Source organism: Erythrolamprus reginae, chromosome 1 (genome assembly GCF_031021105.1).
Source record: "Erythrolamprus reginae isolate rEryReg1 chromosome 1, rEryReg1.hap1, whole genome shotgun sequence".
In the NCBI taxonomy this organism is placed as follows: Eukaryota; Metazoa; Chordata; class Lepidosauria; order Squamata; family Dipsadidae; genus Erythrolamprus; species Erythrolamprus reginae.
In genome coordinates this window covers 140,951,769-140,979,239 of record NC_091950.1, presented here as the reverse complement: position 1 = coordinate 140,979,239, position 27,471 = coordinate 140,951,769, and the positions used below count along the sequence as shown (strand labels likewise).

General features: G+C 41.4%; 1 protein-coding gene across 3 annotated transcripts; it reads right to left on the bottom strand.

Moving 5' to 3' along the window:
- Window positions 1-11,978: 11,978 nt before the first annotated feature.
- On the bottom strand, window positions 11,979-26,139 carry LOC139152972 (membrane-spanning 4-domains subfamily A member 8-like). 3 transcript variants are annotated; one of them, XM_070726452.1, is made up of 7 exons: window positions 25,537-26,139; window positions 23,559-23,806; window positions 22,441-22,563; window positions 22,200-22,256; window positions 20,041-20,166; window positions 15,147-15,272; window positions 11,979-12,507 (listed from the first exon to the last, which is right to left on the bottom strand). In XM_070726452.1, exons 1-7 carry the CDS (start codon window positions 25,559-25,561, stop codon window positions 12,394-12,396), a joined length of 819 nt encoding a protein of 272 aa, XP_070582553.1. In that variant the 5' UTR covers window positions 25,562-26,139; the 3' UTR covers window positions 11,979-12,393. The 3 variants fall into 3 exon arrangements, with proteins under 3 accessions (XP_070582553.1, XP_070582562.1, XP_070582569.1); XM_070726461.1 differs by having other exon boundaries at window positions 26,068-26,086; XM_070726468.1 differs by lacking the exon at window positions 22,200-22,256 and having other exon boundaries at window positions 25,537-26,132.
- Between the last annotated feature and the right edge of the window lie 1,332 nt (window positions 26,140-27,471).

The following is a 27,471-nucleotide window of genomic DNA, read 5'->3' as shown; positions in this document are numbered from 1 at the left end:
GATCACAATCTCCCTCTCCCTGCTTGTTATACCTCTAGCTATGCAGCCAAGCATCCTACTTGCTTTCCCTACTGCCTGACTGCACTGTTCACCCATTTTGAGACTGTCAGAAATCACTACCCCTAAATCCTTTTCTTCTGAAGTATTTGCTAACACAGAACTGCCAATACAATACTCAGATTGAGGATTTCTTTTCCCCAAGTGCATTATTTTACATTTGGAAACATTAAACTGCAGTTTCCATTGCTTTGGCCATTTATCTAGTAAAGCTAAATCATTTACCATATTACAGACGCCTCCAGGAATATCAACCCTATTGCACACTTTAGAGTCATCGGCAAATAGGCAAACCTTCCCTACCAAACCTTCCCCTATGTCACTCACAAACATATTAAAAAGAATAGGACCAAGAACAGACCCTTATGGCACACCGCTTGTAACCTGACTCTGCTCAGAATACTCGCCGTTAACAATAACTCTCTGATGTCTACGCTTCAGCCAGCTGCAAATCCATTGAACTATCCAGGGATTAAGTCCAATCTTCACTAATTTATCTATCAACTCTTTATGTGGAACCGTATCAAAGGCTTTGCTGAAGTCCAGGTAGGCAATATCCACAGCAGCACCTTCATCCAACACCTTTGTGACATAGTCAAAGAAATCAATGAGATTAGTCTGACATTATTTGCCTTCAGTAAAGCCATGCTGACTTGGGTCCAATAAGTTATTGTTTTTTAGGTGCTGATTTATCCTCTTTTTGAGTAGAGTCTCCATCATTTTAACTACCACTGATGTCAAGCTAACTGGCCTGTAGTTACCAGCTTCTTCTCTACTGCCCTTCTTGTGGATAGGCACAACACTGGCCATTCTCCAATCCTCAGGAACTTCTCCTGTTAACAAGGATTGGTTAAACAAATCAGTCAGGGGGGTAGCAATGACAGATCTGAGTTCTTTAAGAACTCTGGGGTGGATGCCATCTGGACCCATTGCCTTATTTATCTTTAATCGTTCAAGTTCTTCTAAGACATCGGCTTCTTATTTATTTATTTATTTATTTATTTGTTTGTTTGTTTGTTTGTTTGTTTGTTTGTTTGTTTGTTTATTTATTTATTTATTTATTTGTTTGTTTGTTTGTTTGTTTGTTTATTTATTTATTTATTTTTTGATTTGATTTGATTTGATTTGATTTTTATGCCGCTCTTCTCCTTAGACTCAGGGCGGCTTACAACATGTTAGCAATAGCACTTTTTTAACAGAGCTAGGCTATTGCCCCCACAATCCGGGTCCTCATTTTACCCACCTCGGAAGGATGGAAGGCTGAGTCAACCTTGAGCCGATGATGAGATTTGAACCGCTGACCTTCAGATCTACAAGTCAACTTCAGTGGCCTGCAGTACAGCACTCTACCTGCTGCACCACCCCGGCTCATATTTGCTGCCTTGAGTTTCTTATAAAAATAATAAAAGTGGATATAAATTTTAAAAAAGCAGTGCAGGTTTTCAAAAACCGGTCAGAGCTTTCAGCCAGCCCAGACATCAGAATTGCATGGATTGTCACAGCAGAAAGCATGGGTCAGGCCTGCTTCTTAAATCAGGTTGCAGCCAGTTGTTGCTAATCAACAAATTTACTCCCTTTCTTTTATTTATTTATTTATTTATTTATTTATTAGAGTTGAAAGGGACCTTGCAGGTCATCAAGTCCAACCCCCTGCTTAAGCAGGAAATCCTACAGCACCCCAGCCAAATGACAGTCCAATCTCCTCTTCAAAGTGTCCAGAGTTGGGGAGTTCACAACCTCCGCTGGCAGGCCGTTCCACTGGTTGATCGCTCTGACCGTCAGGAAATTCTTCCTTATTTCTAGGTTGAATCTCCTTGGATCAGCTTCCTACCGTAGTTCCTGGTCTGGCCCTCTGGTGCCCTGGAAAACAGTGTGACCCCCTCCTCTCTATGGCAATCCATCAAGTACCTTTTAGACTGCTATCATGTCCCTTGCTTGGCAAAAAACTTCATAAAATGTCTCTACTCTATTTTACTCCTTATACTGTATGTTATTTTGGGGAAAGAGGTCCTAGGAACTTTATGTCACCCTTATCTGATTGCCCCAGTTTTCTAGGTGGTTCCTACTAGTAGCAGGTTTCACTTACCTTTGCTACTGGTTTGGAAGTGGGAAACTGTGCACATGCGGGCTTGCTTTGCTGGTGTGCAATACTTCTGCGCATGCGCAGATTGTCCGTGATGACATTTGGGCAGGTGGGCGGAGCCTCCTGCTGCCACCACTACCCGTTCTCCTGAATTGTGGTGAACTGATAGGAACCCACCACTGATTCCTACTCTCCATCAACCTCATATAGTTCCTGGTTTATTGCCCCTTGAGACTGGCATTCCACAGGTTCAGCTGGAGATGTTTCTTCTAATTTAGAGTCTGAGGCCTGGGCCATGAAAGGCAATAGGACAGTAGAGTTTTCTGCTGATTCAAGAACGGAAATATTAAAAACACTTTTAAATTTATACCTCTCTGCCTTTTTGACCTCAGAACAGCAGAACCTTGATGTCCAATTTTGGCACATCCCATCCCATCCTATCCTATTCTTGACCACTTTTCACACTTGGGACTGTTGCAGCATCTCCATGGTCACATGATCAAAATTCAAACACTTGGCAATTACCTGTTTCCTGAAAATGAGACCCTCTCTTATATATATTTTTAGAACTGTGATATAAATGTTTGGGCTTATTGCCATGCACTCAAAAGTCCGATTGGGCTTATTATCAGGGGATGTCTTATTTTGAGGGGAACAGGGTAATTTATATTTATTATGATCACAATGTCCCAGGGTCATGTGACCTTTTTTTGTGACCTTCCAGCAAGTAAAAGACAGTGGAGAAGCCAGATTCACTTAATAACCATGTTACAACTTTCAGCAATTCACTTAACAACGGTGGCAGAAATGGGACAGAACTCACTTAACAAATGTCTCACTTAGCAACATAAATGTTGGGCTTGATTATGGCCATAGGTCAGGGACTGCCTGCAGTCCATCAATTAACGTTGATAACTGACCAGGCTTTAAAGATGTATCCATCTGTACCGCAGCGTTTCTTTGTTTTAATTATGATGGTTTCACGGGCCTTAGACCCAGGCGCAGGATTCTTTGTTCAAAAATATAATCCTGTTTCTTTTCCAAGCTTTGTGTGAACACTCACAGTACTTGGCAATTGGCACTGGCGACGGAACAGATGGAAGCTTAGGTGTGCCACACCGGAATCCAATCCCTTGCAGGGCAGACAAGTGGGAGGAGATGAAGTGTGACTTTCGGGGATGACAAGATATTAATAGAGGCAATCCATGAGAGAGACGCTTCTCAGCAAGTGGCTTTGTACAGCTATGTAAATGAAAGATAGTGCAGGCTGGTGGGTGATGGGGAGAGAATGCAGTCCATTTCATTGGAGCCTGATTTCCAGAAGTATTCTACATTAAAGGATCTCTTTGTTGTACTTCTAATCATTGAGAGCATTTTGCCCAAAGTTCTTGATTTTCATTTTCTACTCTGTTCTGCAACAGGCTGATGCATAATGCATAGCCCTCTGCTTATCCCATTCTGACTTGAAACAGCATCTCGCTTCCAGTCACAAAACCCCGTAAGGTGATAGTTTTCATTATGCCAGCTTCGGCTGGTAAATACATGGTGTTTTCAAAAGGTCAAAATTCATTATTGGGCTTTTAGGTATTTATGGTTTGACAGCTATGCAATATTCATTACTGGGCTTCTATGCCTAGTCTAACCTGAATGATAACTATATTATTCGTATTATTCTATTTTCCTGTGTTATTTTGAATACTCTAAAACTTAATATAAGAATGCATGATGTGTGTTCCATAGAAAGTAAAACTAGAAAGCATTATAGAAACATAGAAGACTGACGGCAGAAAAAGACCTCATGGTCCATCTAGTCTGCCTTATACTATTTTCCGTATTTTATCTTAGGATGAATATGTTTATCCCAGGCATGTTTAAATTCAGTTACTGTGGATTTATCTACCATGTCTGCTGGAAGTTTGTTCCAAGGATCTACTACTCTTTCAGTAAAATAATATTTTCTCATGTTGCTTTTGATCTTTCCCCCAACTAATTTCAGATTGTGTCCCCTTGTTTTTGTGTTCACTTTCCTATTAAAAACACTTCCCTCCTGGACCTTATTTAACTCTTTAACATATTTAAATGTTTCGATCATGTCCCCCCCCTTTTCCTTCTGTCCTCCAGACTATACAGATTGAGTTCATTAAGTCTTTCCTGATACGTTATATGCTTAAGACCTTCCACCATTCTTGTAGCCCATCTTTGGACCCGTTCAATTTTGTCAATATCTTTTTGTAGGTGAGGTTTCCAGAACTGAACACAGTATTCCAAATGTGGTCTCACCAGCACTTTATCTAGCGGGATCACAATCTTCTTCTTCCTGCTTGTTATACCTCTAGCTATGCAGCCAAGCATTTTACTTGCTTTTCCTACCGCCTGACCGCACTGTTCACCCATTTTGAGACTGTCAGAAATCACTACCCTTAAATCCTTCTCTTCTGAAGTTTTTGCTAACACAGAACTGCCAATACAATACTCAGATTGAGGATTCCTTTTCCCCAAGTGCATTATTTTACATTTGGAAACATTAAACTGCAGTTTCCATTGCTTTGACCATTTATCTAATAAAGAGCAGGGTGGGTTTCTCAGTGTTTTCTTTTGATTTTTGATTTGATTTTTCCCCGTTATACAAAAACTTCCATCTTTGTTACCTCTTGATGAGTATCAGATGATGTTATCTTTAATAGCAATAGCACTTAGACTTATAATGCCACTTCATAGTGCTTTACAGCCCTCTCTAATATGTTTACATATTGCCCCCAACAATCTGGATCCTCAAAAGGATAGAAGACTCAGTCAACCTTGAGCCAGTCAGGATCAAATTCCTGGCAGCAGAATTAGGCAACAATACTGCATTCTGACCACTGTGCCACCACGGCTCTGTATAGAACCCTGCGGGTAGTTTTAAAAGGCTGTGTAGCTTTTCTGACAATGACTTCCAAGCAGTAGTCGGTTTCACTTACCTTTGCAACCTGTTTGGAACTGTGAAAGCATGTGTGCATGGCGCTTCTAGGAATGCGCAGAACCTTCTGCTTCCAAGGGTTCTATGATCACTCTCCATCTTCATTCTTATTTCCCCAAATGAAATAATGACATCTTGTACAGCCAGGGGTGGGCAGCAGGCAGGACAGGATGGAACGCAGTTCCACTGGCAGAAATGAAGATGTGTGCGCAGCTCCAGCTGATCGGCGGCTGTCACTTCCTGGATTACTGGTCTTGGCTCAGCTCTCCTTTTTTCCCCTGTTGCTACTGCTATGTCTGTGCTCCTTGCTTTTTTCCTCTTTCCTCCTTCCTGGCCTCGGACAAGCTTCCCTCTCTCCTGCCCGGCTCCCCTCCACCTCACGCGGCTACCTTCCGCCTGAGGTGCAAGCAGAAGGCGTGGGTGGAAGTGGCACTGGCAGAATTTATGCTTCTGGCAGCACTCGTTTGCCTAGCTACCCAGCCTGAGGTAGGGGGTTATCCAGGAAGAAGAGCGCGGGAAATGCTAAGCAAATTGTCACCCCGGAGAGCAACATTGATAAGGTTGTAAGTCGAGGACTTAACAGTTCACTTGAACGATGATCGTTCAAGCCACTCCCACCAGATCACATGGCCGGCAATACCAGTCACATGACCCTTAAGCCACACCCACAAAATAAGCCACACCCATAGTGTGGCAGTAAAAATTTGGGCTGCCCTTTACTGTGTATATCCATGTACATTGTGACATGGCTAAAATTTCTTTCAGTATGAAAATAATTCTGCTGTCTCTCTGATGGTATGTCACTAGAAACATCCCTTGAAGCATTGCTGTTCGGTGAACAGTAGCACCAGCGAAAGAGTAGCCTTTTTAATCAACATCATAATACCTCAGAACTGATGCTTTTGTTAACAAACCCTTAAGCCAGCAGTTCTCATCCTATGGGTCGTGATCCTTTTGGGGGTTGAAAGACCCTTTCACAGGGGTCATCTAAGACCATCAGACAACACATATTTCCAATGATCTTAGGAACCAAGAAACCGCTCCTCTATGCATTTCCAGGCGGATCCACCCACATGCAGAGACTACTGCAAAAAAACCACCCCAAAAACTGTACCATGGAAACTGTATTAAAGGGCTGTAGCCAGTGATGGGCTGCCAAATTTTTTACTGCCATATGGTGGGCATGGCTTACTTTGGTCATGTGACTGGATAGGAGTGGTTTGCTGGCCATGTGATCAGGTGGGAGTAGCTTGACAATCATGTGACCAGGAGGTGGCTTAAAGGTCATGTGACTGGGTGGGAGTGGCTTACCTAGCAAGGTAAGTTTTCAAATAGGTGCTTGGACTCTTTTTCAGTTGATTAAGTCACATTATTTGAATAGCCACAAAAAGGACAAATGATAGGCGGCATTATTTGTTGAGGAGCACAGTAACCTTTTAAGGTTTTGTACTGAACCCACAAGGTTCAGTATGATAACAGATTAAGCAAGTGGCTCAATTTTTTTTAATTGCTATCAAAGTTCAGTTCTTGATCATGATTAAAATGATTAAAGTGTTTATGGATAAAAACATATTATTTAATTATTTCCTATTTTAAAAGTAATTAAGGATCATACTAAGCTACTAAGAAGCCCATTACTGGCCATGGCATTAGGAAGGTTGAGAACCATTGCCTTAAAGCACTACAATTTTTGTATCAAAGCCTATGTTTGGCTCTTTCCTTTTTTTCTTTTTTAACAAGTTCTAAAATTTCTGGGTCCTAATGATGAGTACATGTTTCATCTGCTATTATATTGATGTGAAGAAATTTTTCACCTTCATTTTCCTAGTGTGATCATTATTGACAAATTTTCACTCTTGGGGCTTTCATTATTTTTCAGTCACTGTGCAAGGAAACAATCTTGCACAAATCTTCTAGTATTGGAGAACAGTCATACAGTTCACATGTTCCTGTGCAAAGCCAAATTTGATATCAATTATAGTTTGAATGACCCACAAACTGGCAGTTCATCTCATTTGCTTTGGCAGGCCATCCACTTCATTGTTCATCACACAAATCAGCTTTTTTCAGTTCACCATCTTAACATTTTTAGCTCAGTGACATCTAATATTCACATCAACACAGTCATGATAATAAACAGTCTAGATTCAGTGACGAATTCCATTTGGAGGGATTCTTCTGGCAGTCTAAAATTCAGTTATGGCACGTTGCGAAAAGCACACTTGATGTTTTCATACGACAAACAATTTTTCTTTCTTTCACAGCAGCTTCCGAACAAATGAAATAAAAGAACAGATCCTGCAAAACCTGTCTTTGCTTCTAGCAACTAAGCACTGCCATCTGTCGGCAAATTGTAACATAGGCAGAGCTGTTGGCAAATTATAACATTAATTTTCATTTAACCTTTGCATATTGTCTCTCAGGAGCATGCAAGAACAAAAACTGATGGACATCTACAGTCTTCTTATCATCTTTACTAGGCACACAATAAAACTCCTTTTTTATTTTTATTATTATTTTTTGCTTCCAACTTCCCCAGATTTGTACAACATTATACCCAAACTCTTCTAGAAGCAGGCCTGTCAAACTGGTGGCCCATAAGCCAGATACATCATGCGCAGGCCACAACAGATATGTCATGGGCAGGCCACGCCCACCCCAGCTCCGCAAAGGCAAAAAAAAATTGCAATACATCACAATCCAGCCTGTGACACAATCCAGTTTGACACTTGTGTTCTAGAGCAGAGGTCCCCAACCTTTTTTGCACCAGGGACCGGCTTTCAACTAGACCAGTTTTCCATGGCCCGGTGGGGGGGGGGGAGCTAGCTGTCAGCGGCGCCGTAAAAGGGGCGATCAAGAGAGGAATGGGTGAATGAATGGACGGAGGGTGGGAAGGAAGGAAGGAAAGAGGGAAGGTACAGGAACAGAAGAAGGGTGCAAAGAAGCAAAGAAAGGTGTGAAAGGGGAGAGTAAGAGAGGAAGGAGTGAAAGAAGGGAATGAGGGAGGAAAGAAGGGAGGAAGGAAAAGGAAAGCAAGAAATGGAGGGAGGAAAGGAAGGGAGGAAAGGAAGGAAGGAAGGAAGAAAGAAGGAAAGAGGGAAGGGACAGGAACAGAGGAAGGAAGCAAGGAAACTTATGAAAGGGGAGAGTAAGAGAGGAAGGACTGGAGGGAGGGAGGGAAGAAGGTAGGAAGGAGAAAGAAAAGAAATAGAGGAAGGAAAGGTAAAAGAGAGAAAGAAAAAGAGCAAGAAAGAAAGAAAGAAAGAAAGAAAGAAAGAAAGAAAGGCAACTTCAAAGAAAGGCTCACTGAGCATCTCTCACTCTCTCTCTCTTTCTATCCCTCTTTCTTTCTTTCTCTTCCTTTCTCTCTCTCCTCTTCCTTTATCTCCTCTTTCTCTCCCCCCTCTCTCCCCCTTTCCCTCTCTCTTTCTCTCTCCCTCTCTTGCTATCTCTCCCCCCTTTCCCTCTCTTTCTCCCTCTCTTTCTCTCTCTCCCCCCTCTCTCTTTCTCTCTCTCTCCCCCTCTTTCTCTCTCTTCTTCTCACTTTCTCTCTCTTGTTTTCTTTCTGTCTCTTTTGCTTTCTCTCTCTCTCTCTTGTTTTGTTTCTCACGCTCTTTCTCTCTCTTGTTCTCTCTCTCTTGCTATCTCTTTCTCTCCCCCCCTTTCTCTCACTCTCTCTTTCTCACTTTCTCTCTATCTTGCTGTCTGTTGCTTTCACTCACTCTCGTTCTCTCTCCGTTCTTCTCAGCGGTGACGCGCGCACGCCCTGCCCGCCTCACATTTGCCGAGAGGACTTTCGCCCCGGGCTCTCAGCAAGGGGGTTTGCATGAGAGGCGGGGCCGGCGGAAGGTGATATTCAATGTCGGGGGCGCACGGGCGGTCTTGCGCGCGCTCCCTATCTCCCTGCTAGCCCACTCGGAATACGTATTCAAAATAAGAAAAGCCTTTGCCGGCGAAGGCTTTTCTTATTTTGAATACAGTATTCCGAGTGGGCTAGCAGGGAGATAGGGAGCGCGCGCAAGACCGCCCGTGCGCCCCCGACATTGAATATCACCTTCCGCCGGCCCCGCCTCTCATGCAGCCCCCTTGCTGAGAGCCCGGGGCGAAAGTCCTCTCGGCAAATGTGAGGCGGGCAGGGCGTGCGTTCCGGGTGCGGGAGGAGCTGCGGTGAAAGGCAGGAGGTGGCAGAGGAGCAGAGGGGGCAAATCGGGCGGGCGGTGGGCAGCGCGGAAAGGCCGAGGGGGCCCTGGCGCCGCGGACCGGCTGAAAACCCCCAGCGGCCCGGTGCCGGTCCGCGGACCGGCGGTTGGAGACCCCTGTAAGGCTTTAACTGATTCTTCTTTACCCAGTCTGCTCCAAGCACTAAATGCTATGTTTGTTTCTGAGACACCACTAAAAAAGGTCCATCCAAGCATAAAACCAAGATTACATTCAAACGAAAACACATTAATAATGACTTCATGATGCAAAGCCTAGCCTTATGTTCTGACCCATGTAATAAATTGTGGTTTCGTATTAGGGCTCATGACATATTTATCTGTTGCCTCCTCCCCCCCCCCCCGTCCATGGATCTGAGGATAATATGAAGAACTTTATTCTTTGATTGACAACAACCCCTTTCTAAGAATATATTTGTCTCCATTTATACATATTTAAGTATTTTGCTAATAATAACATGGATATCATCACAGTGCTACAATAATTTATACATTATACTTTATTACCGACAACAACTTTTTATTTTGCTTTGATGTTTTTGTATTATTTGTTACATTATCTAGAAGTTATATTAGGGACAGCTAGATTTGAAATGGAATTGAAGTGTTTTTAAATTCAAGAAATAAGTAAATTAAAAAAAACCTGGAGGTTCTTTGGGGTAATGATTAAGGCACAGTCTTCGGAGAGGGGCAGCATATAAATCTAATAAATAATAATAATAATAATAATAATAATAAATGCCTAATGAGAAATAGGGAGACCTTGAGTTCTGACTGAAAAGGCCAACCAGTCATTCTCAAGCTAGCAGAATTAGTAACTTGTTGCAGAAGGAGATTCTATGGAATACCCAAATCTAAACAAATTTCTCTATTGAAATTGAACCCACAAGTCCAAAAAAGGGAAAAAGAAATCAAATAATTGCTACCACTGTGAATAACAACAGCAGTAATAACACAAACAAACTCAAGGTTCGTTGACAAAATGGTACTAAAAATTGCAAAACAGAGAACAAATTTAAATATGACATGGATAGATTACAAGAAGGCACCTGAACTTTGGACTTGAAAAATGTGCTATACTATCCATGCAGCAAGCAAAAATGGAAAAAATAGAAGGAATAGAACTTTCTGAGGCCTTGGGGGGGGGGTACTGCCAGTAGTGCTTGTGTACAGATGGTGTGTGTGTACGCCCAGGGGGTCGAATGGTGCTGGGGTGTGATAGGAGGGGCAGCCAAACTCCACTGGGGAGGGGAAGTGAAAAATAGAAGTTGCTGTGGGCAATGAGCAGGCAGCAGTGGGTGGGGGCTTCCCATTTTGAGGTCTCCCCACTGTTATTGCCTCTCGGCTTAGACTCCGGCCTAAAACCAAATGGAACTGCCCTCACATAAGCACTGATGGCCCATCAGAAACAGTGCAAGGCAGGACAGGAGCCTGGGGCAGCACAATTACACTGATGGACAGTGTAATTGTGGAGGCTCTCGAGTTCTTATTGTCAGACAGGCAGCATTAGGTGAGGGGTGATGTGAGGCGGAAGGCCAACTGCCCATTCAGTGGCAGGCAGGCAGGATCAGGCAGTTGCCCTGCCATCTGTCACTGCTTTTTGGGATGCTGCAGGGAGCTGTCACAGCTTCAGCAAACACAGGGGGACTGGGGCCTTATGCAGGCAAACAGCAAAGTCTTTCCAGAAGCCAAGACCTGTTGACTAGCCCGGAGTCTGCTGAAGAGGAGAAAGAGGCTGGCAGCGTTTTGAATGAGGAGAGCTGTTTATTCAGCACTACGCAGCTCATGTGAATAACAGCTGACCCTGACAGCTCCCTATTTATAGGGAAGCTGTCAGGAGAAGAACCAATGAAAGCTGTCCATTTCTCCCACATGCCAGCTGCTTGAGCTTCAGCCAATCAGGTTGAAGTAGCAGTTGGCGTGGTTGGAATTTGAGGAGAATAAGAGGGGTCGTAAGTTGAGGACTAGAAAGATCCGGGGTCATAGGTCGAGGACTTTACCAGACCCATCAAGACAACATAGAATGGAGCCTAGGGAACAAGAACACTGGCATACTATGAACAGATGTCCATGAAGAATGTGGCAATAGTCAGGATTTGATTGGCCGGAAGAAATAAATTCTGTTCTGTTCTGTTCTGTTCTGCTCTGCTCTGCTCTGCTACCCTACCCTACCGTACTCTACTCTACTCTACTCTACCCTACTCTACTCTACTCTACGTGCCCTAACAATATGGAATACTAAAGTTATATTCAAATGTCTTCTGCTTTGGGATCACAGTGATTATGCAACCACTATTAAAGATAGTTCTCAATTTACAACTAGTCATTTAGTGACCATTCAAAATTACAACAGAACAGAAAAAAGTGACCCATGACCAGTCCTCACACATAGCAGGTTCCCCGTGGTTATGGAATCAAAACTCAAGATGCTTGGTAACCAGTATGTATGAGATCATGCCAGGGTGAGTGATTACTATTTCTGACCTTCCCAGCTGGCTTTTAAAAAGTCAGTGTGGGAAACCAGATTCACGTAATGATCATGTGAGAATAATTCACTTAACAACAGTGTGAAAAAAGATCATAAATTGGACACAGCTGACTTATCTGCCGACTTAGCAATGGATGTTCTGGTACAAATTGCAGTTGTAAGTCAAGAACAATCTGTATTTTGTCAATGACATGGTTTATTAATAAGTTTATTTTAATTTTAGTAGTTGTTTTTTTCTTTTTTGTAGCATCAGATTCGCTTCTTAATTCTATATTTGGCATAAAAAAACAAATGTCATTCAGAGTGTAAACAAGAGAATAATAAACAGCCCCCATCATCCACTGTACGGTGTGTACAGTACTTCCTCATAAATACGGTGATATTTGCAAAACAAATTCTTCCTTCTTGGGAAACATTACAGCTATTAAGTAAAATAGAAGAACTTTTAAATTTACCATCGGTTAATTTGTTGTTTAAAGGCTGCAATTGAAAAATATGCTAGAAAACCGGAAGACAAACTAGAACAATATGAAATGCATTGGTTTTCCTGAAATCTGTGTTGCAGCACTTCTCATATTTCCTTCTTGCTTTATTGAGATGTCATAACCATGTTATTGTAAATTGATGGAGGAGGAGGAGGATTTTGTTCAATTGTGACTGCTTCATCTCCCATGGCTTTGTAAGGCACAAAAATATTGACTGGCTGTAACAGAAAAGAAGACAATAAAAAAAATACTCAGGAAAGCATCACTGGTTCTAGGTAAGGAGAATAGATTCTCCAGTTGTGTGTGCTTTAACAGTGATGCTCACAACATTTTTTTACTACTGGTTCTGTGGGCGTGGCTTGGTGGGCGTGGTGTGGTGTGGCTTGGTGGGCGTGGCAGGAGAAGGATACTGTAAAATCTCCATTTCCTCCAAAATCAGACTCAGGAGGCAGATAATAGATGAGGCGGAGCTAGTCAGAGGTGATATTTACCCGTTCTCTGAAGTACTCCAAATTTTTGCTACCAGTTCTCCAGAACTAGTCAGAACCTGTTGGTTCCCACCTCTGATGCAAATGATTTAGGGACTGGGCATTTAAGTCAACTTTTCCTGATCAAAACTTCCAGCCTTATTGACACATTCAGTGAATGTCAACCTATCAACAAATGTAACAGGACGACAAAGCACACACACACACACACCAGTGAGTGTTATCTGTATGGAATAGATGAGCTTCTGAAATGGTACCAACTGGGATGGTCATCTGGAAAGTGGTAAGAGAAGTGAATTGGCTTCTCCTGAGGACCTCTGAGGAGTGATTTTATTTTGTGTGTTAGTTTTTATTGCAATTTTATATTGCTTATATTTTATGTTTCTGTAATCATATGGTTACTGTATTGTTGTAAACCTTCTAGAGTCCAGCTTAATTGAGAAACATATAAATAAATAAATCATAATCTCATGACTTATTCACAAAAGCTATCAGATTATGAATTTACTTTAACAGGTTAAAGGCCTAAAGAAGATGCATTACCATCCAGGGGAGGTTATTATTTCGGTTTCTGAAATGGCTTCAAGTGGCAGTTGATGTGAACAGATACAGATACTGATAAAGGAGAATATAGATAGCTCATGTTTGAAATGAGGGGGACTTGATACTTTCTGGTTGCTTTTTTGTAGACGTTTTACTACCCAAATAATAAACCTGCACTGATGATGTTACTTATTTGGGGTAATGAAACATCTGCAAGAAGCCAACCAAGCTAGAAAGCACCAAGGACCCCGAGACAGATATCTCTGTATGCTGATATAGCTGCATACAGTATTTTTAAGAGTTCTTCCATTTTGTCAGGTCCAATCATATTTACACCCTCCAGTCTTCCTTCTGTCCCATTTCCTCCCTCTCAAATTAATCTAAAGCATTTTTTAAAAGTTGAGGGTATGTTTGTTATTGGTACAAAGGAAGCCAGTTGTCACTTCTGTTATGTTTGCAAGTTGTTAGAATAAATGTGATCGCTGATTGGAGCAGGGCGACCAATAAGAAGCCTGCTAGCGCAACCAATGGGAAGCCTGGGCGCGACCAATGGGAAGCCTGGGCGTGACCAATAAGGAGCCTCCGGGCTCAATCAATAGGAAGCTCCAGCGCGAAGTCTTGAAACATTGTCACCAATCCCTGCGCTAGTAACAATGTATATAAGGTGCGGTTTTGGCCGCTTGTTTTTTAAGTCGCTACCTGCCTGCGAGCTGGTCACTTTAGATGTTCCTGATTATTAAATAAAGAGCTGTTATCCTCTTCATCGGCCTCCAGCCTCTGATTTAACAACTTCTGCTGAACAAGGGACAGACATGGCTTTCTCATCCACCATACAACTTGCTAATGCAGGATACAAGGAAGTGATTGGTAATTCAATTGTTTCCAATTGATTGTTTTCCCAAAGGTCTTTGTAGTCATGTTAGAATCCTTTTATTACTCCATTTATGTTTGGAGACCTTAGGCAGCATAGGGAAGTCATGTATTCAGCTGTTTGTCTGAGATTTAAAAATAATGTTTCTTTGTTTTTTCAAAAAAAAATGAAGGCATTGTGAGAAAATGTGATTAAGTGGCAGATATTTTATAATTAATGTAGTCACACTACTAAAGTAACAATACTTGGAACTGAGCTCTCTAAAATGGCGATAGCAAATTCTGCATCACTGAATTATAAAGTGACCTCACAAACTGTGTTGTGTTTATGACACTCACCCTCCAGCAAAAGAGGAGCTGCGGAAAATTCACGTCATGTTTGCTTGTTTGTTTGTTTTGGTTGGTTGGTTGGTTGGTTGGTTGGTTGGTTGGTTATTTATGTATTCATTCATTCATTCATTCATTCATTCATTCATCCATCCATCCATCCATCCATTCATTCATTCATTCATTCATTCATTCAACTTCTATGCCGCACAATCCCAAATAATTATTCATATGCAGGAGCAAATATGACTGTTTTTATACTAATGGGTTTTATTACGGGTTTTAGTTTTATATATTATTGTATTTTCAACTTCTTTTTATTGCTTGTATCTTTTTGTATTGTATTGTATTATTTTGTGAGCCGCCTTGAGTCCTTCAGGATTGGACGGCATAGAAGTCAAACAAACAAACAAACAAATCACAGGGTGTTGGATCAAAATTCAAGCCTCTACTAATTATAAAGCTTATTGGGTAACCTGAGTTACCAATTGTTCTCACCCACTTTTCAGGATAATAGCAAAGAAACAAGCAATGGTGAAATGCAGATATAAAGAAAATAAATGGACAATCTTTACATTCTTTAACAATTAACAACTGCTAAAGTTACTATTGAAGTATCAAATAGTTACCTGGTGATCAGTACAGCAAGCTGCCTGGCACCCGAAATGAGCCAGTGAAACAGTGATGCAAAATTCCAGTATGCTGAACAAGAGCAACACACTGGAGAAGCCATAATTGAGGCTCCGTACAACATTCTGTAGACATGAGGAAAGACAGTTATAATTTGCTGAGAAATTAATGTAGTAGTACGTATTTTATTTTACTTTGTGCTTCAGCACTGAAAGGGATCCTCAGCTGCTTCCAGTGACCTCTCTAGCTTTGAGTGTCAGTGAATGATGCTTTCTTTTTGTTATCTCCAATCCCTCTGCTTCCTTATTTAAAGTCATATTTCCCGCAACAAGGTATGGAGATTATGATGACCCAAACACTTTAGAAAATTTTGGGTGCAAAATTAGTTGAATTAACCCATGAGTCACAAGGGACAGAACCCACAGCAGTGAAAAAATCCTAATTCACCTATACATTTTTCTTATTTTGAAAAATGTGTCATCTCTGTCCCTGTCCCCAGAAGCACTTATAATTATAATTCAGATAGAATTAATCATTCAGATAGATTCTGATTTGCAGCTATTGCTTTGGAAGAGCCCTGTTTCAATGTGTGGTATCTGCAGAATCTAACAAACCAAGTTAAAGTACTATGTCTATAATTTATCCTTGAGTAAACATCAAAAATAATGAAGGCCTCAAATACTAGACTCTATTGCCAGCCCCTTTCCTGTGCTTTTCTGTTCTGATTTACTCAAAAAGGAGTTTGAGACTCTAGAGAAAGTGCAGAGGAGAGCAACCAAGATAATTAGGGGACTGGAAACTAAAATATATGAAGAGCGGTTACAAGAATGGGGCGTGGTTAGTCTAGCAAAGAGAAGGATCAGTGATAGCAGTGTTCCAATACTTGATAGCAGTGTTCCAATACTTGAGAGGCTGACACAGAGAGGAGGGGGTCAATAATGGATGGAAACTGACCAAGGAAAGATTTAACCTGGAAATAAGGAGAAACTTTCTGACAGTGAGAACGATCAACCAGTGGAACGGCTTGGCTTCGGAGGTTGTGAGAACTCCAACACTTGAAACTTTCAAGAGAAAATTGGACTGCCATTTGTTGGAAACGGTGTAGGGCAGTGATGGAGAATCTTTTTTTCCTTGGGTGCTGAAAGTGTGTGCCCACATGCTATTGCACATGCTCAAGTGCCCACACCCATAATTCAATACTGGCCTGTCACCCATGCATATGCACATGATCCCGCTCACTTCCCTGTTTCCTGACTTTGGGTGGTAGGTCTGTTTTTTTGCCCTACCCAGGTTCCAGAGACTGGGGACGGTGAAAATTCCCTCTCCCAGTCCCTGGAGGCCCTCCAGAGGCCAAAAATTCCCTCCCAGAGCTTCCCAAGAAGCCAAAAATCAGCTGGTCAGTGCGCACATTCATTCATTTAATTTTTATGCCGCCCTTCTCCTTAGACTCAGGGTGGCTTACAACATGTTAGCAATAGCACTTTTTAACAGAGCCAGCATATTGCCCCCACAATCCGGGTCCTCATTTTACCCACCACAGAAGGATGGAAGGCTGAGTCAACCTTGAGCAGGTGATGAGATCTGAACCGCTGACCTACAGATCTACAGTCAGCTTCAGTGACCTGCAGTACAGAACTCTACCTGCTGCGCCACCCCGGCTCTCATACGTGCTGAAGCTGAGCTAGGGCAATGGCTCATGTGCCAGCAGATATGGCTCCACGGGCCACCAGTGGCAGGCACGCCATAAGTTTGCCCTCACTGGTGTAGAGTCTCCTGCTGGACCAGGCATTTGGACTAGATGACCTACAAGGTCCCTTTCAACTCTGTTAATCTGTTACTCTGTGACTCTTGAATGCTATTGCCAAAGGCATCAAATACCTAGTCCGTATTGCCAGTCCCTTTCCTGCCAATTGTTGCACCTATTCTCTTTAATGCTGTTGCCCTGGCTTCTAAAAATCCCATATGTTACAGAGGTTTTCTCCTCTGACCTTGCTGCCATCCATTTTCAGTATATCATCAGTCAATGAAGAAAACATCCATCACTCAGGGTACTACAACAGAAATGGGGTGTCTGTTGTGCCTTCCTTCCACCCTCAGTTTAGGAATCTCTCAAGTTAAAATTAAGGTAAAATAAAGGTGCATATGAAAAGACATTGGGTACTGATAGCACAAGCACTACTAATCTTCTGAAAACAGGAAAACAAGGGGACATAAGTGCACCAGTGTACCTTTCGTCCCCTGTCCAATTGTCTCTCCTTATCTCCTATATCTTTTCTTCCTTTCATATATCTTCTCCTCTATTTTTATATCTTTTCTTCTATCTTTTTCTTTATACATATTACTACATGTCTATTCTCTTCAATATGTATTGTGTATTGGACAAATAAATAAATAAAAAGAAAATTAAAAAAAATCATGCCACAAGTAGATGTACCCTGTAAAACAGACTAGCAGAAGCTATCTCCCCTGGGCAGAGAAATTAAACAACATTGTAAAGAGGTTTATTTTGCTTATTTATCAAATGTAGAGACTATCTTACTGTCAAAGTAAAATAGAAATAATTTGCTTGCCCTCCATTTTCCCAAAAGGAAATGTAGAGGGTCTGTTTTCTTGCTGCCTGGAGAGAAGCAATGGGGGAGAGTGTCCAGGGAGATTCTCAGTCATCCAGGTAAAGTACAAAGTTGGTTGTCCCAAAGGTGCTTTTTCAACTTGAACTTTCTCGTTTTCATGTGGAGACTTTTCACTTCTCATCCAAGAATCTTCTTCAGCTCTGACTGGATGGTGGGGGATGGAAGGATTTATACTCCTTGCAGATAGCTGGCCATTTGCATCCTTTTAGAGCAGGGGTGGGCAATTAATTTTGTCATGGGGATGCATGAGAAATTGGGATGGTTTTAGAGGGCCAGTCGAATCTAATTAACTCAGTTCTACCCAATATTGTAAAGATCCAGACTGACCTAAACATCCAGGCCCCCTCTACAGACCCCTAACTTTTTGCTTTACCACCACACGGTGCACCACAATCACTGCACTTGAGTGCATGGTTTCTGTGCTCGGTCGCTCTCGGTAGGAGGTCGGGGTCCACTCCAGTGTGAGGATGAAAGAGCTTACCGCATCTGCCGGGACTCCTCTGGTTCCTGCTTTCCTCATGATTCATCAGGAAAGCAGGAACCAGAGGAGTCCCGGCAGACGCGGTGAGTTCTTTCATCCTCGAACTGGAACGGACCCCGACCTCCATGGACCGGTCACAGTTAGAGGGGGGGCGGTCATAGACAGTGGGCGGGCCAGATGCGGCCCATGGCCTGCTCCTTGCCCAGGTCTGTTTTAGAGAGTTGTTGAGCCAACATCTAGTCAGAGCTGAAGAAGCTTCTTGGATGAGAAGGAAAACGTCTTTACAGAAAAACAACAAGTTGCCACTTGGAAAAGCACCTTTGGGATGATAGAGGAGAGAGCGGATGATAGGAAAACTCAAGAAACAAAGTGCTGAAGGAAGAATAATGGGTGAAAGGAAAGAGATTTTATACACCTTGAGTCTGTTGTTGGATGGACTCAGAATAAGATGACAGGGAAAAACTAGTTTTATACCAGTACATCAGGTGGACTCAGAATAAGAGACGAAAAGAGTAGTACAGCTAATGATAATTTACTCACATCAGGTGTAAATCTTACTTATGGGCTGAGGATAAGGTAAAATTGGGGAAATTGGCAATCAATAGAGTATGGTTAAGGCCAGCAACGTGATTTAGATTCAGCCAGTCTAAGATATATTGTTTCCCCTCCTCAATAAGGATGCGGCTAGATCTATTTTCTTTAACCAACTTCTTTCCAATCATCTGTCAGGCTGGAAAGGAGAAAAGCCCTGGGTGTGATATTATGATGATTTAACTCTTAGAAGAAAGCAAAGGACAGCACTTTACAAAATATTAAAAATTCAAACCATTGATCCCAAGTATTGGTGTGGTTCTAAACTGTCCCCATTTCAGAACCTACCTAAATTTCTGTTTTCTAAAACTGGATGTCAAATGCAAAGAAGCAATGAGGATGTAGGGGTGGCAGGAAATGAATATATTTCAACATGTACAGCTGTATTCTGTGTTATATAGAATTCTTACGCACCCTTTTGATTTGAGTGATCACCCAAGCCCTACTGTAAACCAACCAATTTTTTTGCATTGTACAGATACTGTACATAGTTAAACAGGTATGTCTAAAACATATTTTTCATTTTTAAAAAAATCTAACCCCCTCCCCACCAAAAAACCCCAACAAAAAGTAAAACTGGAGAAGAAAGAAGCCCTACACACTTTTCACATTGATGACCAGAAGATTGCTTGCCTTTATCTAACAAATATTTATATATTTATTTAAAACTAATTAGTACCTCACTGCGAGCAATAAAAATGAAGGGAAACCTATTCCAACTACACATTTAAATCAGAGCTTGTATATTACTGAATTGCCAGCTAAATAGCTGGCACTCTCTCTTTCTCTCCCTCTCCTTTTCATAACTTCTTTCTTTCTTTCTTTCTTTCTTTCTTTCTTTCTTTCTTTCTTTCTTTCTCTATTACAACTTTCCACTACATTTTTAAAAATTTCTTTCCTCTCCCTTCTTTTCTTCTGCCTCTGTTTCAATATGATACATATGATCGTGATATTAAGAATTATACGTACCTTTGTTATGTCCGGTTTTTGTTGTGTTTTTTAAAAAGTATATACTTAATAAAGATTATCTTAAAATATAAAAAATAAAAAGTCAAATGAAATAGAACTGTCTTTGTGGCTGAGACATATTCAAGGAAAGATTTCAAACATAAGTTTGGTTATCTCAAATGCATACATAATCTCCTTCTGGATTCTGCTAGTCAGAATTTAAGAAAAGATTGGTTTACTTACTAATATAATTGTATTATCATATGTAAAACGAGAGTCGGTACTGAGGGCCATCTCGCACACATAGAGGATGATACCAGTTGAAGCCATTACAGCACTTGTGATGTTCATTCCTACACTGGATTTCACCTGAAACAGCAATACACCAGAAGGAAGAGAAATTAGCCCCAGATATGGTAAAAACGTGACAAAATTAAATCTATGTGCATGTTTAATGACATATAACCAGCGATGGGCAGCAGGCAGGATGGGGTGGAACACAGTTCCACCGGCAGAAATAAAGATGTGTGTGCAGCTCCAGCTGATCAGCAGCTGTCACTTGGATTACTGGTCTCGGCTCAGTTCTCCCTTTTTCCCCTGCTGCTGCTGGTGCATCTGCTCTCCTTGCTTTTTTCCTCTTTCCTCCTTCCTGGCCTTGGACAAGTTTCTCTCTCTCCTGCCCAGTTCCCCTCCAGTCTCACATGGCCACCTCCCACCTGAGGTGCAAGCAGAAGGCGTGGGCGGAAGCGGCGCTGGCAGCTAGCTACCAAGCCTGAGGGGGTGGGGAGAAAGGAGAGTGCAGGAAACGTGAAGCAAATTCACGAGCGACACTGGTAAGGTTGTAAGTCAAGGACTTAACAGTTCACTTGAACAATGATGATCATTCAAGCCAGTCACATGACCATTAAGCCATACCCACAAAATAAGCCACACCCACAGTGTGGCAGTAAAAAAATTGGCTGCCCATTATTGCATATCACTAGTCAGTGCTGAAACCAGACAGCATACACTAAAATCAGCAGCAACAATAGAGTTTCTTTCCACAGTGGAAAGGCAAATGCCACAATTCATTTGAGAGCTTTTCTAACACTATCAAATTCCTTTTTTTCTGTTTCTGGAAGTCAGCCTCCCTTGAAAGCCAGATGGTTAACAGTGATAGGAAAACTGGTAAGGATTATTCACCCTTAACATTTCAGTTACAGAAATCACACACTGTTTATTATAGGACACAGTGTACTCTAAGGATTAAATATTAATCATAAATGATCTTTTATGCAACATTACAGAGAAGCAACTAGAGAGATGGGAAGGGAGCACACCAGCTGATGTGGCCTAGAGGTAGAGCTCTTGCCTCACATTCAGGAGGTTGTGAGTTTGATCCTAGGTAGAGGCAAATGTAAGGGTCTCCTGCTTGGGCAGGGGGTTAGACTAAGAACATAAGAAGAGCCGGGGTGGCGCAGCAGGTAGAGTTCTGTACTGCAGGCCACTGAAGCTGACTGTAGGTCAGCAGTTCAAATCTCATCACCGGCTCAAGGTTGACTCAGCCTTCCATCCCTCTGAGGTGGCTAAAATGAGGATCCGGATTGTGGGGGCAATATGCTGGCTCTGTTTTTAAAAAGTGCTATTGCTAACATGTTGTAAGCCACCCTGAGTCTAAGGAGAAGGGCGGCATAAAAATCGAATAAATAAAATTGAATAAATAAGAAGAGTCATGCTGAATCAGGCCAAAGACCATCGAGTCCAGCATTCTGTGTCACACAGTGGCCCAGCAATTGTCCATGGGGATCTTGAGCAGAAAGAGAAGGCAAAACCCTCCCTTTGCCTTGACCCCCAACAAATGGTACTAAAGGGAATCCTGCCTGCCTCAACCAACTTAGAGGCGGCACTTGGACATCGGTTTCAATAACCACTAGATGGCCTGCAAAGTCGATCTAATCAACCTTTGGAGCCAATAATGAGCATTCTGAACATTTAAAAATTGCCCTGTTTTTAATTATTCCATCAGTAATTTTTTAATCAGGATGATCAAAGAAAGGAGGAGGGAATTTTGAGTTTGCTTTTTTTTGGCTTAAGTCTGAGAAGTATCTGAAGAGAATTGACACAATAAAAGGTCCGGAGTCATGATCAACATCATTTAACGACCCAGTAATCTCTTGCCAAGTGGAGTCTGGCCAACTGAATGTTTTAATGCCTGGATGCCCGTCCTGTTGTTTTGTTCAGCAGATATATTCACAGTGTGCCTAGAGAGAGAAATGTCTGTCTCTATCTAGGATTGCTCTCACAGCCTTCTGATTGTGAAGCGAGAGCTCCACCTCTAGGCCACAGCACCTTCCAATAAAAGATCCTGGGCGCTTACAAAGAAACAACATAAAAGAAATTGAAATGCCATACAGCTTTCTCACCAAATTAGGATTTGGATGGATTGCAGCTGCTACACAAACTGATCCAGAAGAAATAAACTACGTTAAAAGAAACAGAAAAGGATTTATTTTAGTCCACTAGAAATTTTCAACAGAAAAAATATCAGAAAAATCTGGCACTCGTGAGAAGCCAGATAGGCTCCAATGCAAACACAACTTTTACAGGTATCATTTAGCCATTAATACCATGGTGATGACTCAACAAAAATGTGCAGGTACTTACAAATATCCCTCCCCAAAAGGGGTAACCTCCAAATCCAGACAAGTTAAAATAGTAAGGAGATAAATAACTAAGGGAGACAGCTCCAAAGCCAATGTGGATTAGCCCAGTCATGATCTGGATGGCCTAAGGAAGGAAAACACACAAAATAAGACAAATTGGTTATCTTAATCCAAGAAAGAGAAACTTTTTAATTTGCTAAACCCCCAGGAAAAGCATCACTTTCTATCCATCTTTGAAAGGTCTTTGAAAGAGATTGGGGCTTCTAAGCTTCCAGTGCAGGTGTTGACCCAAGGCCTGGTTTCCTACGGTGAAAAATCCAAAAGGGGAGAAGGGACAGTTTGAGACACTGTTGTCACTATGCACCAGACATTTAATAATAATAATAATAATAATAATAATAATAATAATAATAACAACATATAATATAATATAATATAATATAATATAATATAATATAATATAATATAATATAATATAATATAATATAATATAATATAATATAATATAATATAATATAATATAATATAATATAATATAATATAATATAATATAATATAATATAATAATATAATAATAATAATTATAATAATTATAATAATTATAATAATAATTTATTAGATTTGTATGTTGCCCCTCTCTAATTTACTCTAGATTATGACCTGGTTTGACACTCTGTGGGGCTGCTATTGTCAGGAAGAATATCATGATGGGCCATTGAGAGAAAAATGTCACCACTCACTACAGACTCCTCTCCTTGTGATGATCATGGTTAATCATGGTTATAAGCACATTGACTTCAACCAGCTTGGGTTGGAACCAACCCGTGACCAGGTTCTTCTGGAGAAATGCCCAGCAACTGCACTTCTCTGAAGGAAGGGAGAAAATGGCTGGAACCTTGGCTGAGCTTCACTTCCTCAGTTGAAGATTTATATCCGGAGTCAGAATGTTTTCCAGAAACACAAATGAAACAACCAGGAAGGACGGAGGGTTCTGGAGTAGATTCCAGAACCAGACAACAGCCAAGCCAAGGTCTAGGACTGCAACATGGTGTGCTCGGGTCTTTACATAGCTCTAAAAGCTTAATGGATTCAAACAGGCACAGAGCAAAGCATACGTACCCCAAGCACTTTGGGCTCAGCGTTGAGGAATCTCTCCAAAGGACCCTTTGGTGGCACTTGCTGAGCAGCATTGGTGGGAATTCCAAGTTGCTGAGCTCCATATTGAGGATATACAATGGCTCCAGATGCCTGGAGAGGAACACCGGGATATCCAGGATTCATTTGGATTATGTTTTCTCTATTAGGGGGGATGACAATTATGTTTCCACTGGCCATTCTTGCTGGAAGTGTTGCCACAACTAAGTTACCTGCAAACAAACAAGTGAGGAAAAGTTAAGAAATCCTTCTTTTCCCCACCATTCAGCCAGAACCAAAGAAGCTTCTTGCTTGAGAAGCGAAATGTTTTCAAGGAAAAAAAAAAGACAGTCCAGTTTCCTTGTGAAAAGCATCTTTGGGACAACCATGAACCCGGATGATTGAGAATCTCCATGGACATCAGTTGAGGAAAAAGTTAATCAGAACACAAATAACATTTTTCAATGCAAATGGCCTTTTTCTAATATTAGCACCATCTCAGATTTCCCATTTAAATGGCATTTTCCATTTGGGCAAGGTTTTATTGTTCTTGCCCTTCTGTCCCATTACTGACCCCCCATGGATGATTGCATGTTGATTGCCATATTCCAGGAAGGTTGTACTCATTTGGACATAAATTACTCTAAAGGACAAAAGAGCAATGATATTTATTTATTTATTTATTTATTTATTTATTTATTTATTTATTTATTTATTTATTTATTTATAATAATAATAATAATAATAATAATAATTATTATTATTATTATTATTATTATTATTATTACTTATTAATTGGATTTGTATGCCGCCCCTCTCCAGGAACTCGGGGCGGCTCACAACATATATAAAAACACAGTAATACATCTAATCCAATTAATATAATTAAAAACCCTAAAAAATCCTAAAATGATTTAAAATGTTCGCTCACTCCATAAAGTACATTAAGAAATACACATTGGTCAGGGGGAAAGATCTAATGACCCCAGGCCTGGTGTCAAAGATGAGTCTTTAAACTTTTTCGGAAGGCAAAGGGGCAGTGTGAATCTCTGGAGGGAGCTGATTCCAGACAGTCGGGGCCCCCACAGAGAAGACTCTTCCCCTAGCTCCCGCCAGACGACATTGTCTGGCTGATGGGAACCTGGGGAGACCAACTCTCTGGGACCTGACTAGACGCTGGGATTCGTGCGGCAGTTTCCCAACTTTGCTTCATTGATGTTGTGAGGTTTTTTTCTCAGAACACAGACTCTGTTTTCTGACAAAACTCCAGAAAACCACAGAAAGCAGTGAAGTGAAAATCCCAACTGCCGCTCCAGATTTTTAAAACACTGCCCCAATGGACCAAATTAATCCCACCAATTAGGATTTGTACCAGTGGTGAAATACAGCAGATTCTGACAGGTTCTGGAGAACTGATAGTGGAAATTTTGAGTAATTCGAAGAACCCGTATCAGAAAGTTTGAGTAGTTCAGAAAACTGACAAATGCCTCCATTGGCTGGCCCCAAAGTGGGGTGGGAATGGAGATTTTGCAGTATCCTTCTCCTGTCACTAGTGCCAAACCACGCCCAAAGAACCGGTAGTAAAAAAAAATGGATTTCACCATTGATTTGTACGGACTTTAACAGGAAGCTACTTCCTTCTTGAGCGGTTTTAATGGGAAATCAACATTAAGCGAAAATCGGCCCATCCATCTTCCTTTGAATGGTGAACCTCAGATACTGAATTTTTGTAAGTTTACACGGAGTCTTTGCGCGTATTGGGCGCTTCCATCACGACAAAATTGCCTGCAAACTGTTCCCGGTCCACTAATTCCCAAAATCCTCCCATCTAGAAGACCGCGGGTGGATGACTGCAGAGGAGAAGCGGCAGGCACCGGATGGTCCACAGATTAGTTTCTTATTTTTTTAAAACATTCCATATTATTATTATTATTATTATTTAAAGTAATCAGAAACTACTCACGACAACCGCTCAAGACGACATACATGGAAGCCTCAGGAAAAACGAAAACATACTGTAAGAGGAACAAGTGGAGGGCGGGGTTCACCGATTACCAAAAGGAGGGATTTACTATAGCTTAATCAAGGATTCCAGGGAAGGGGAGGGGGAGAGAAACCTTCTTTCTTGCCCCTTTAACTGTTGCACTTTGGGGCCAGGAACCTTCTGCTTGTTCAGAGATGAGAGGAGAACTTTCCAAGTTTATAAAGTCTTGTTATTCCCAGGCTAAAACGAATTAATGGAATCAAACTCATCCCTCTACATCTCATTCACTTCCCTCTCTCGAAGTACGCAAGGGACTCGTTTTCAACGCCTCGGAGGCTTCCCCAATCTTTGCAAGAATCGCCAGAAATAAAAAGAAGAGAACGCGCATTGCGATCCCAGCCTCCCCATCCCCGCCCCGAGCTTTTTAGGTAGCCCTCGTCCAGCGGAGGAGTTTTAAAATCTTTTCCCTCCACCGGCACTCTCTGTAGCTTTCAGGTTGCTCTTTTTTACTTCTTGAACAGGCAAAGCCGCCAGGGCGTGAAAGGGAGGCTGGAGGGACTGAATCTCAGCCTCCGATTACCCTCCTTGCGAAACTCTGCCTGGAAACCTCAGAAGCTTCTGAAGTAGCTGGACCGTATCTTTTACCCAATAAGCAGGTGCCAAAGACAAAGTTAGAACAGGTAAATCTAATATGTTTACTTTTGCACTTAAACTGAACATTTGCTTTTTGGTTGACTCCTCCCTACTATACATTTTTCCCTGAACCCCCAACAATCACATGGCCCAATCACTCAGCATCCACTGGTCTGGTGACATCACATCTCCTTCCTCCGCCCAGGTGTGAGAATGTCCTTGGTTCCCAGGAGAAAGTGTTTTATTTTGACTATACAACCCCAACTATCTCTTATTTCCCCCCACCCCTTTATCCCTTCTCCAATGGAATAAAAACTTTTACTTTTATTTTTTATTTTTTATTTATTTTATTTATTTGTCATACAAATATTGTATTGTAGCATGTTTAACATAATATAAGTATAAAGTAGAGGTAGAAAAGATAAAAACACATTAGGACAGAAACGGTAGGCACAAAGGGGCACTTACGCACGCCCCTTACAGACCTCTTAGAAAAGGGGAGAGGTCTATTGTAGATAATGTAAGGTTGAAGATTTGGGGATTGGGGGAAGAAACAACAGAGTCCAGCAGTGAATTCCAGGCGTTGACCACTCTATTGCTGAAATCGTATTTTCTGCAGTCTAGTTTGGAGCGATTTACATTTAGTTTGTATCTATTGCTTGCTCTTGTGTTGTTGTTAAAGGTGAAGTAGTTGCCAACAGGGAGTACATTGTGATGTATGATTTTATGAACAACAGTTAAACCAGTTCGGAGGCGGCGTAGCTGTAAATTTTCTAAACATAGTAATTGAAGTCTGGAGGAGTAAGGTAATTTGTTGGGTGAGAAGGAGTGGAGGAAAACCAAGGGGCTCCTCCGAGTTGGTTTCCACCATATATGGGCCAATAATATAATTTTTTATTGGTCAAGTGTGCTTGGATACACATGGAATTTTTATTTGGTGTACATAAAGGAAATTTGTCTCAGTGTACATAAAAGAAAATATACATTTTAATATGATATTTTCCAATGAAGATATTCTTTGAGGAATTCACTTTCCCTGGTGTTCTTGCTTGCAATGGATTTATTACTTAGAACCCTGACTCTTTTCTTTATTTAAATCTGGGAAAGCTGAGCTGAAAGAGAATAAGAAGTCTGACTCCAAGGGTTGATTTGTTTAAAAAGGGGGGGGGCAGGACTCCAGTTGGATTAGGGATGGAACAATTAATAATTACCTACAGCAGGCATGGGGGGGGGGATGTTATCTGAACACATTGTATGGTCTTCAAGAAAGCCGAGTGGGTG

What these genes read in the sequence shown, in the direction of transcription:
- LOC139152972 (XM_070726452.1), bottom strand. Translation starts at nt 25,561, where the DNA reads ATGTATGTCGTCTTGAGCGGTTGTC. An exon ending in TGTCGTCTTGAGCGGTTGTC is followed by an intron (nt 23,807 to 25,536) that starts GTGAGTAGTTTC and finishes GTTTGTTTGCAG; the next exon opens with GTAACTTAGTTGTGGCAACA. An exon ending in CTTGCTGTACTGATCACCAG is followed by an intron (nt 12,508 to 15,146) that starts GTAACTATTTGA and finishes TTTCTGTTACAG; the next exon opens with CCAGTCAATATTTTTGTGCC.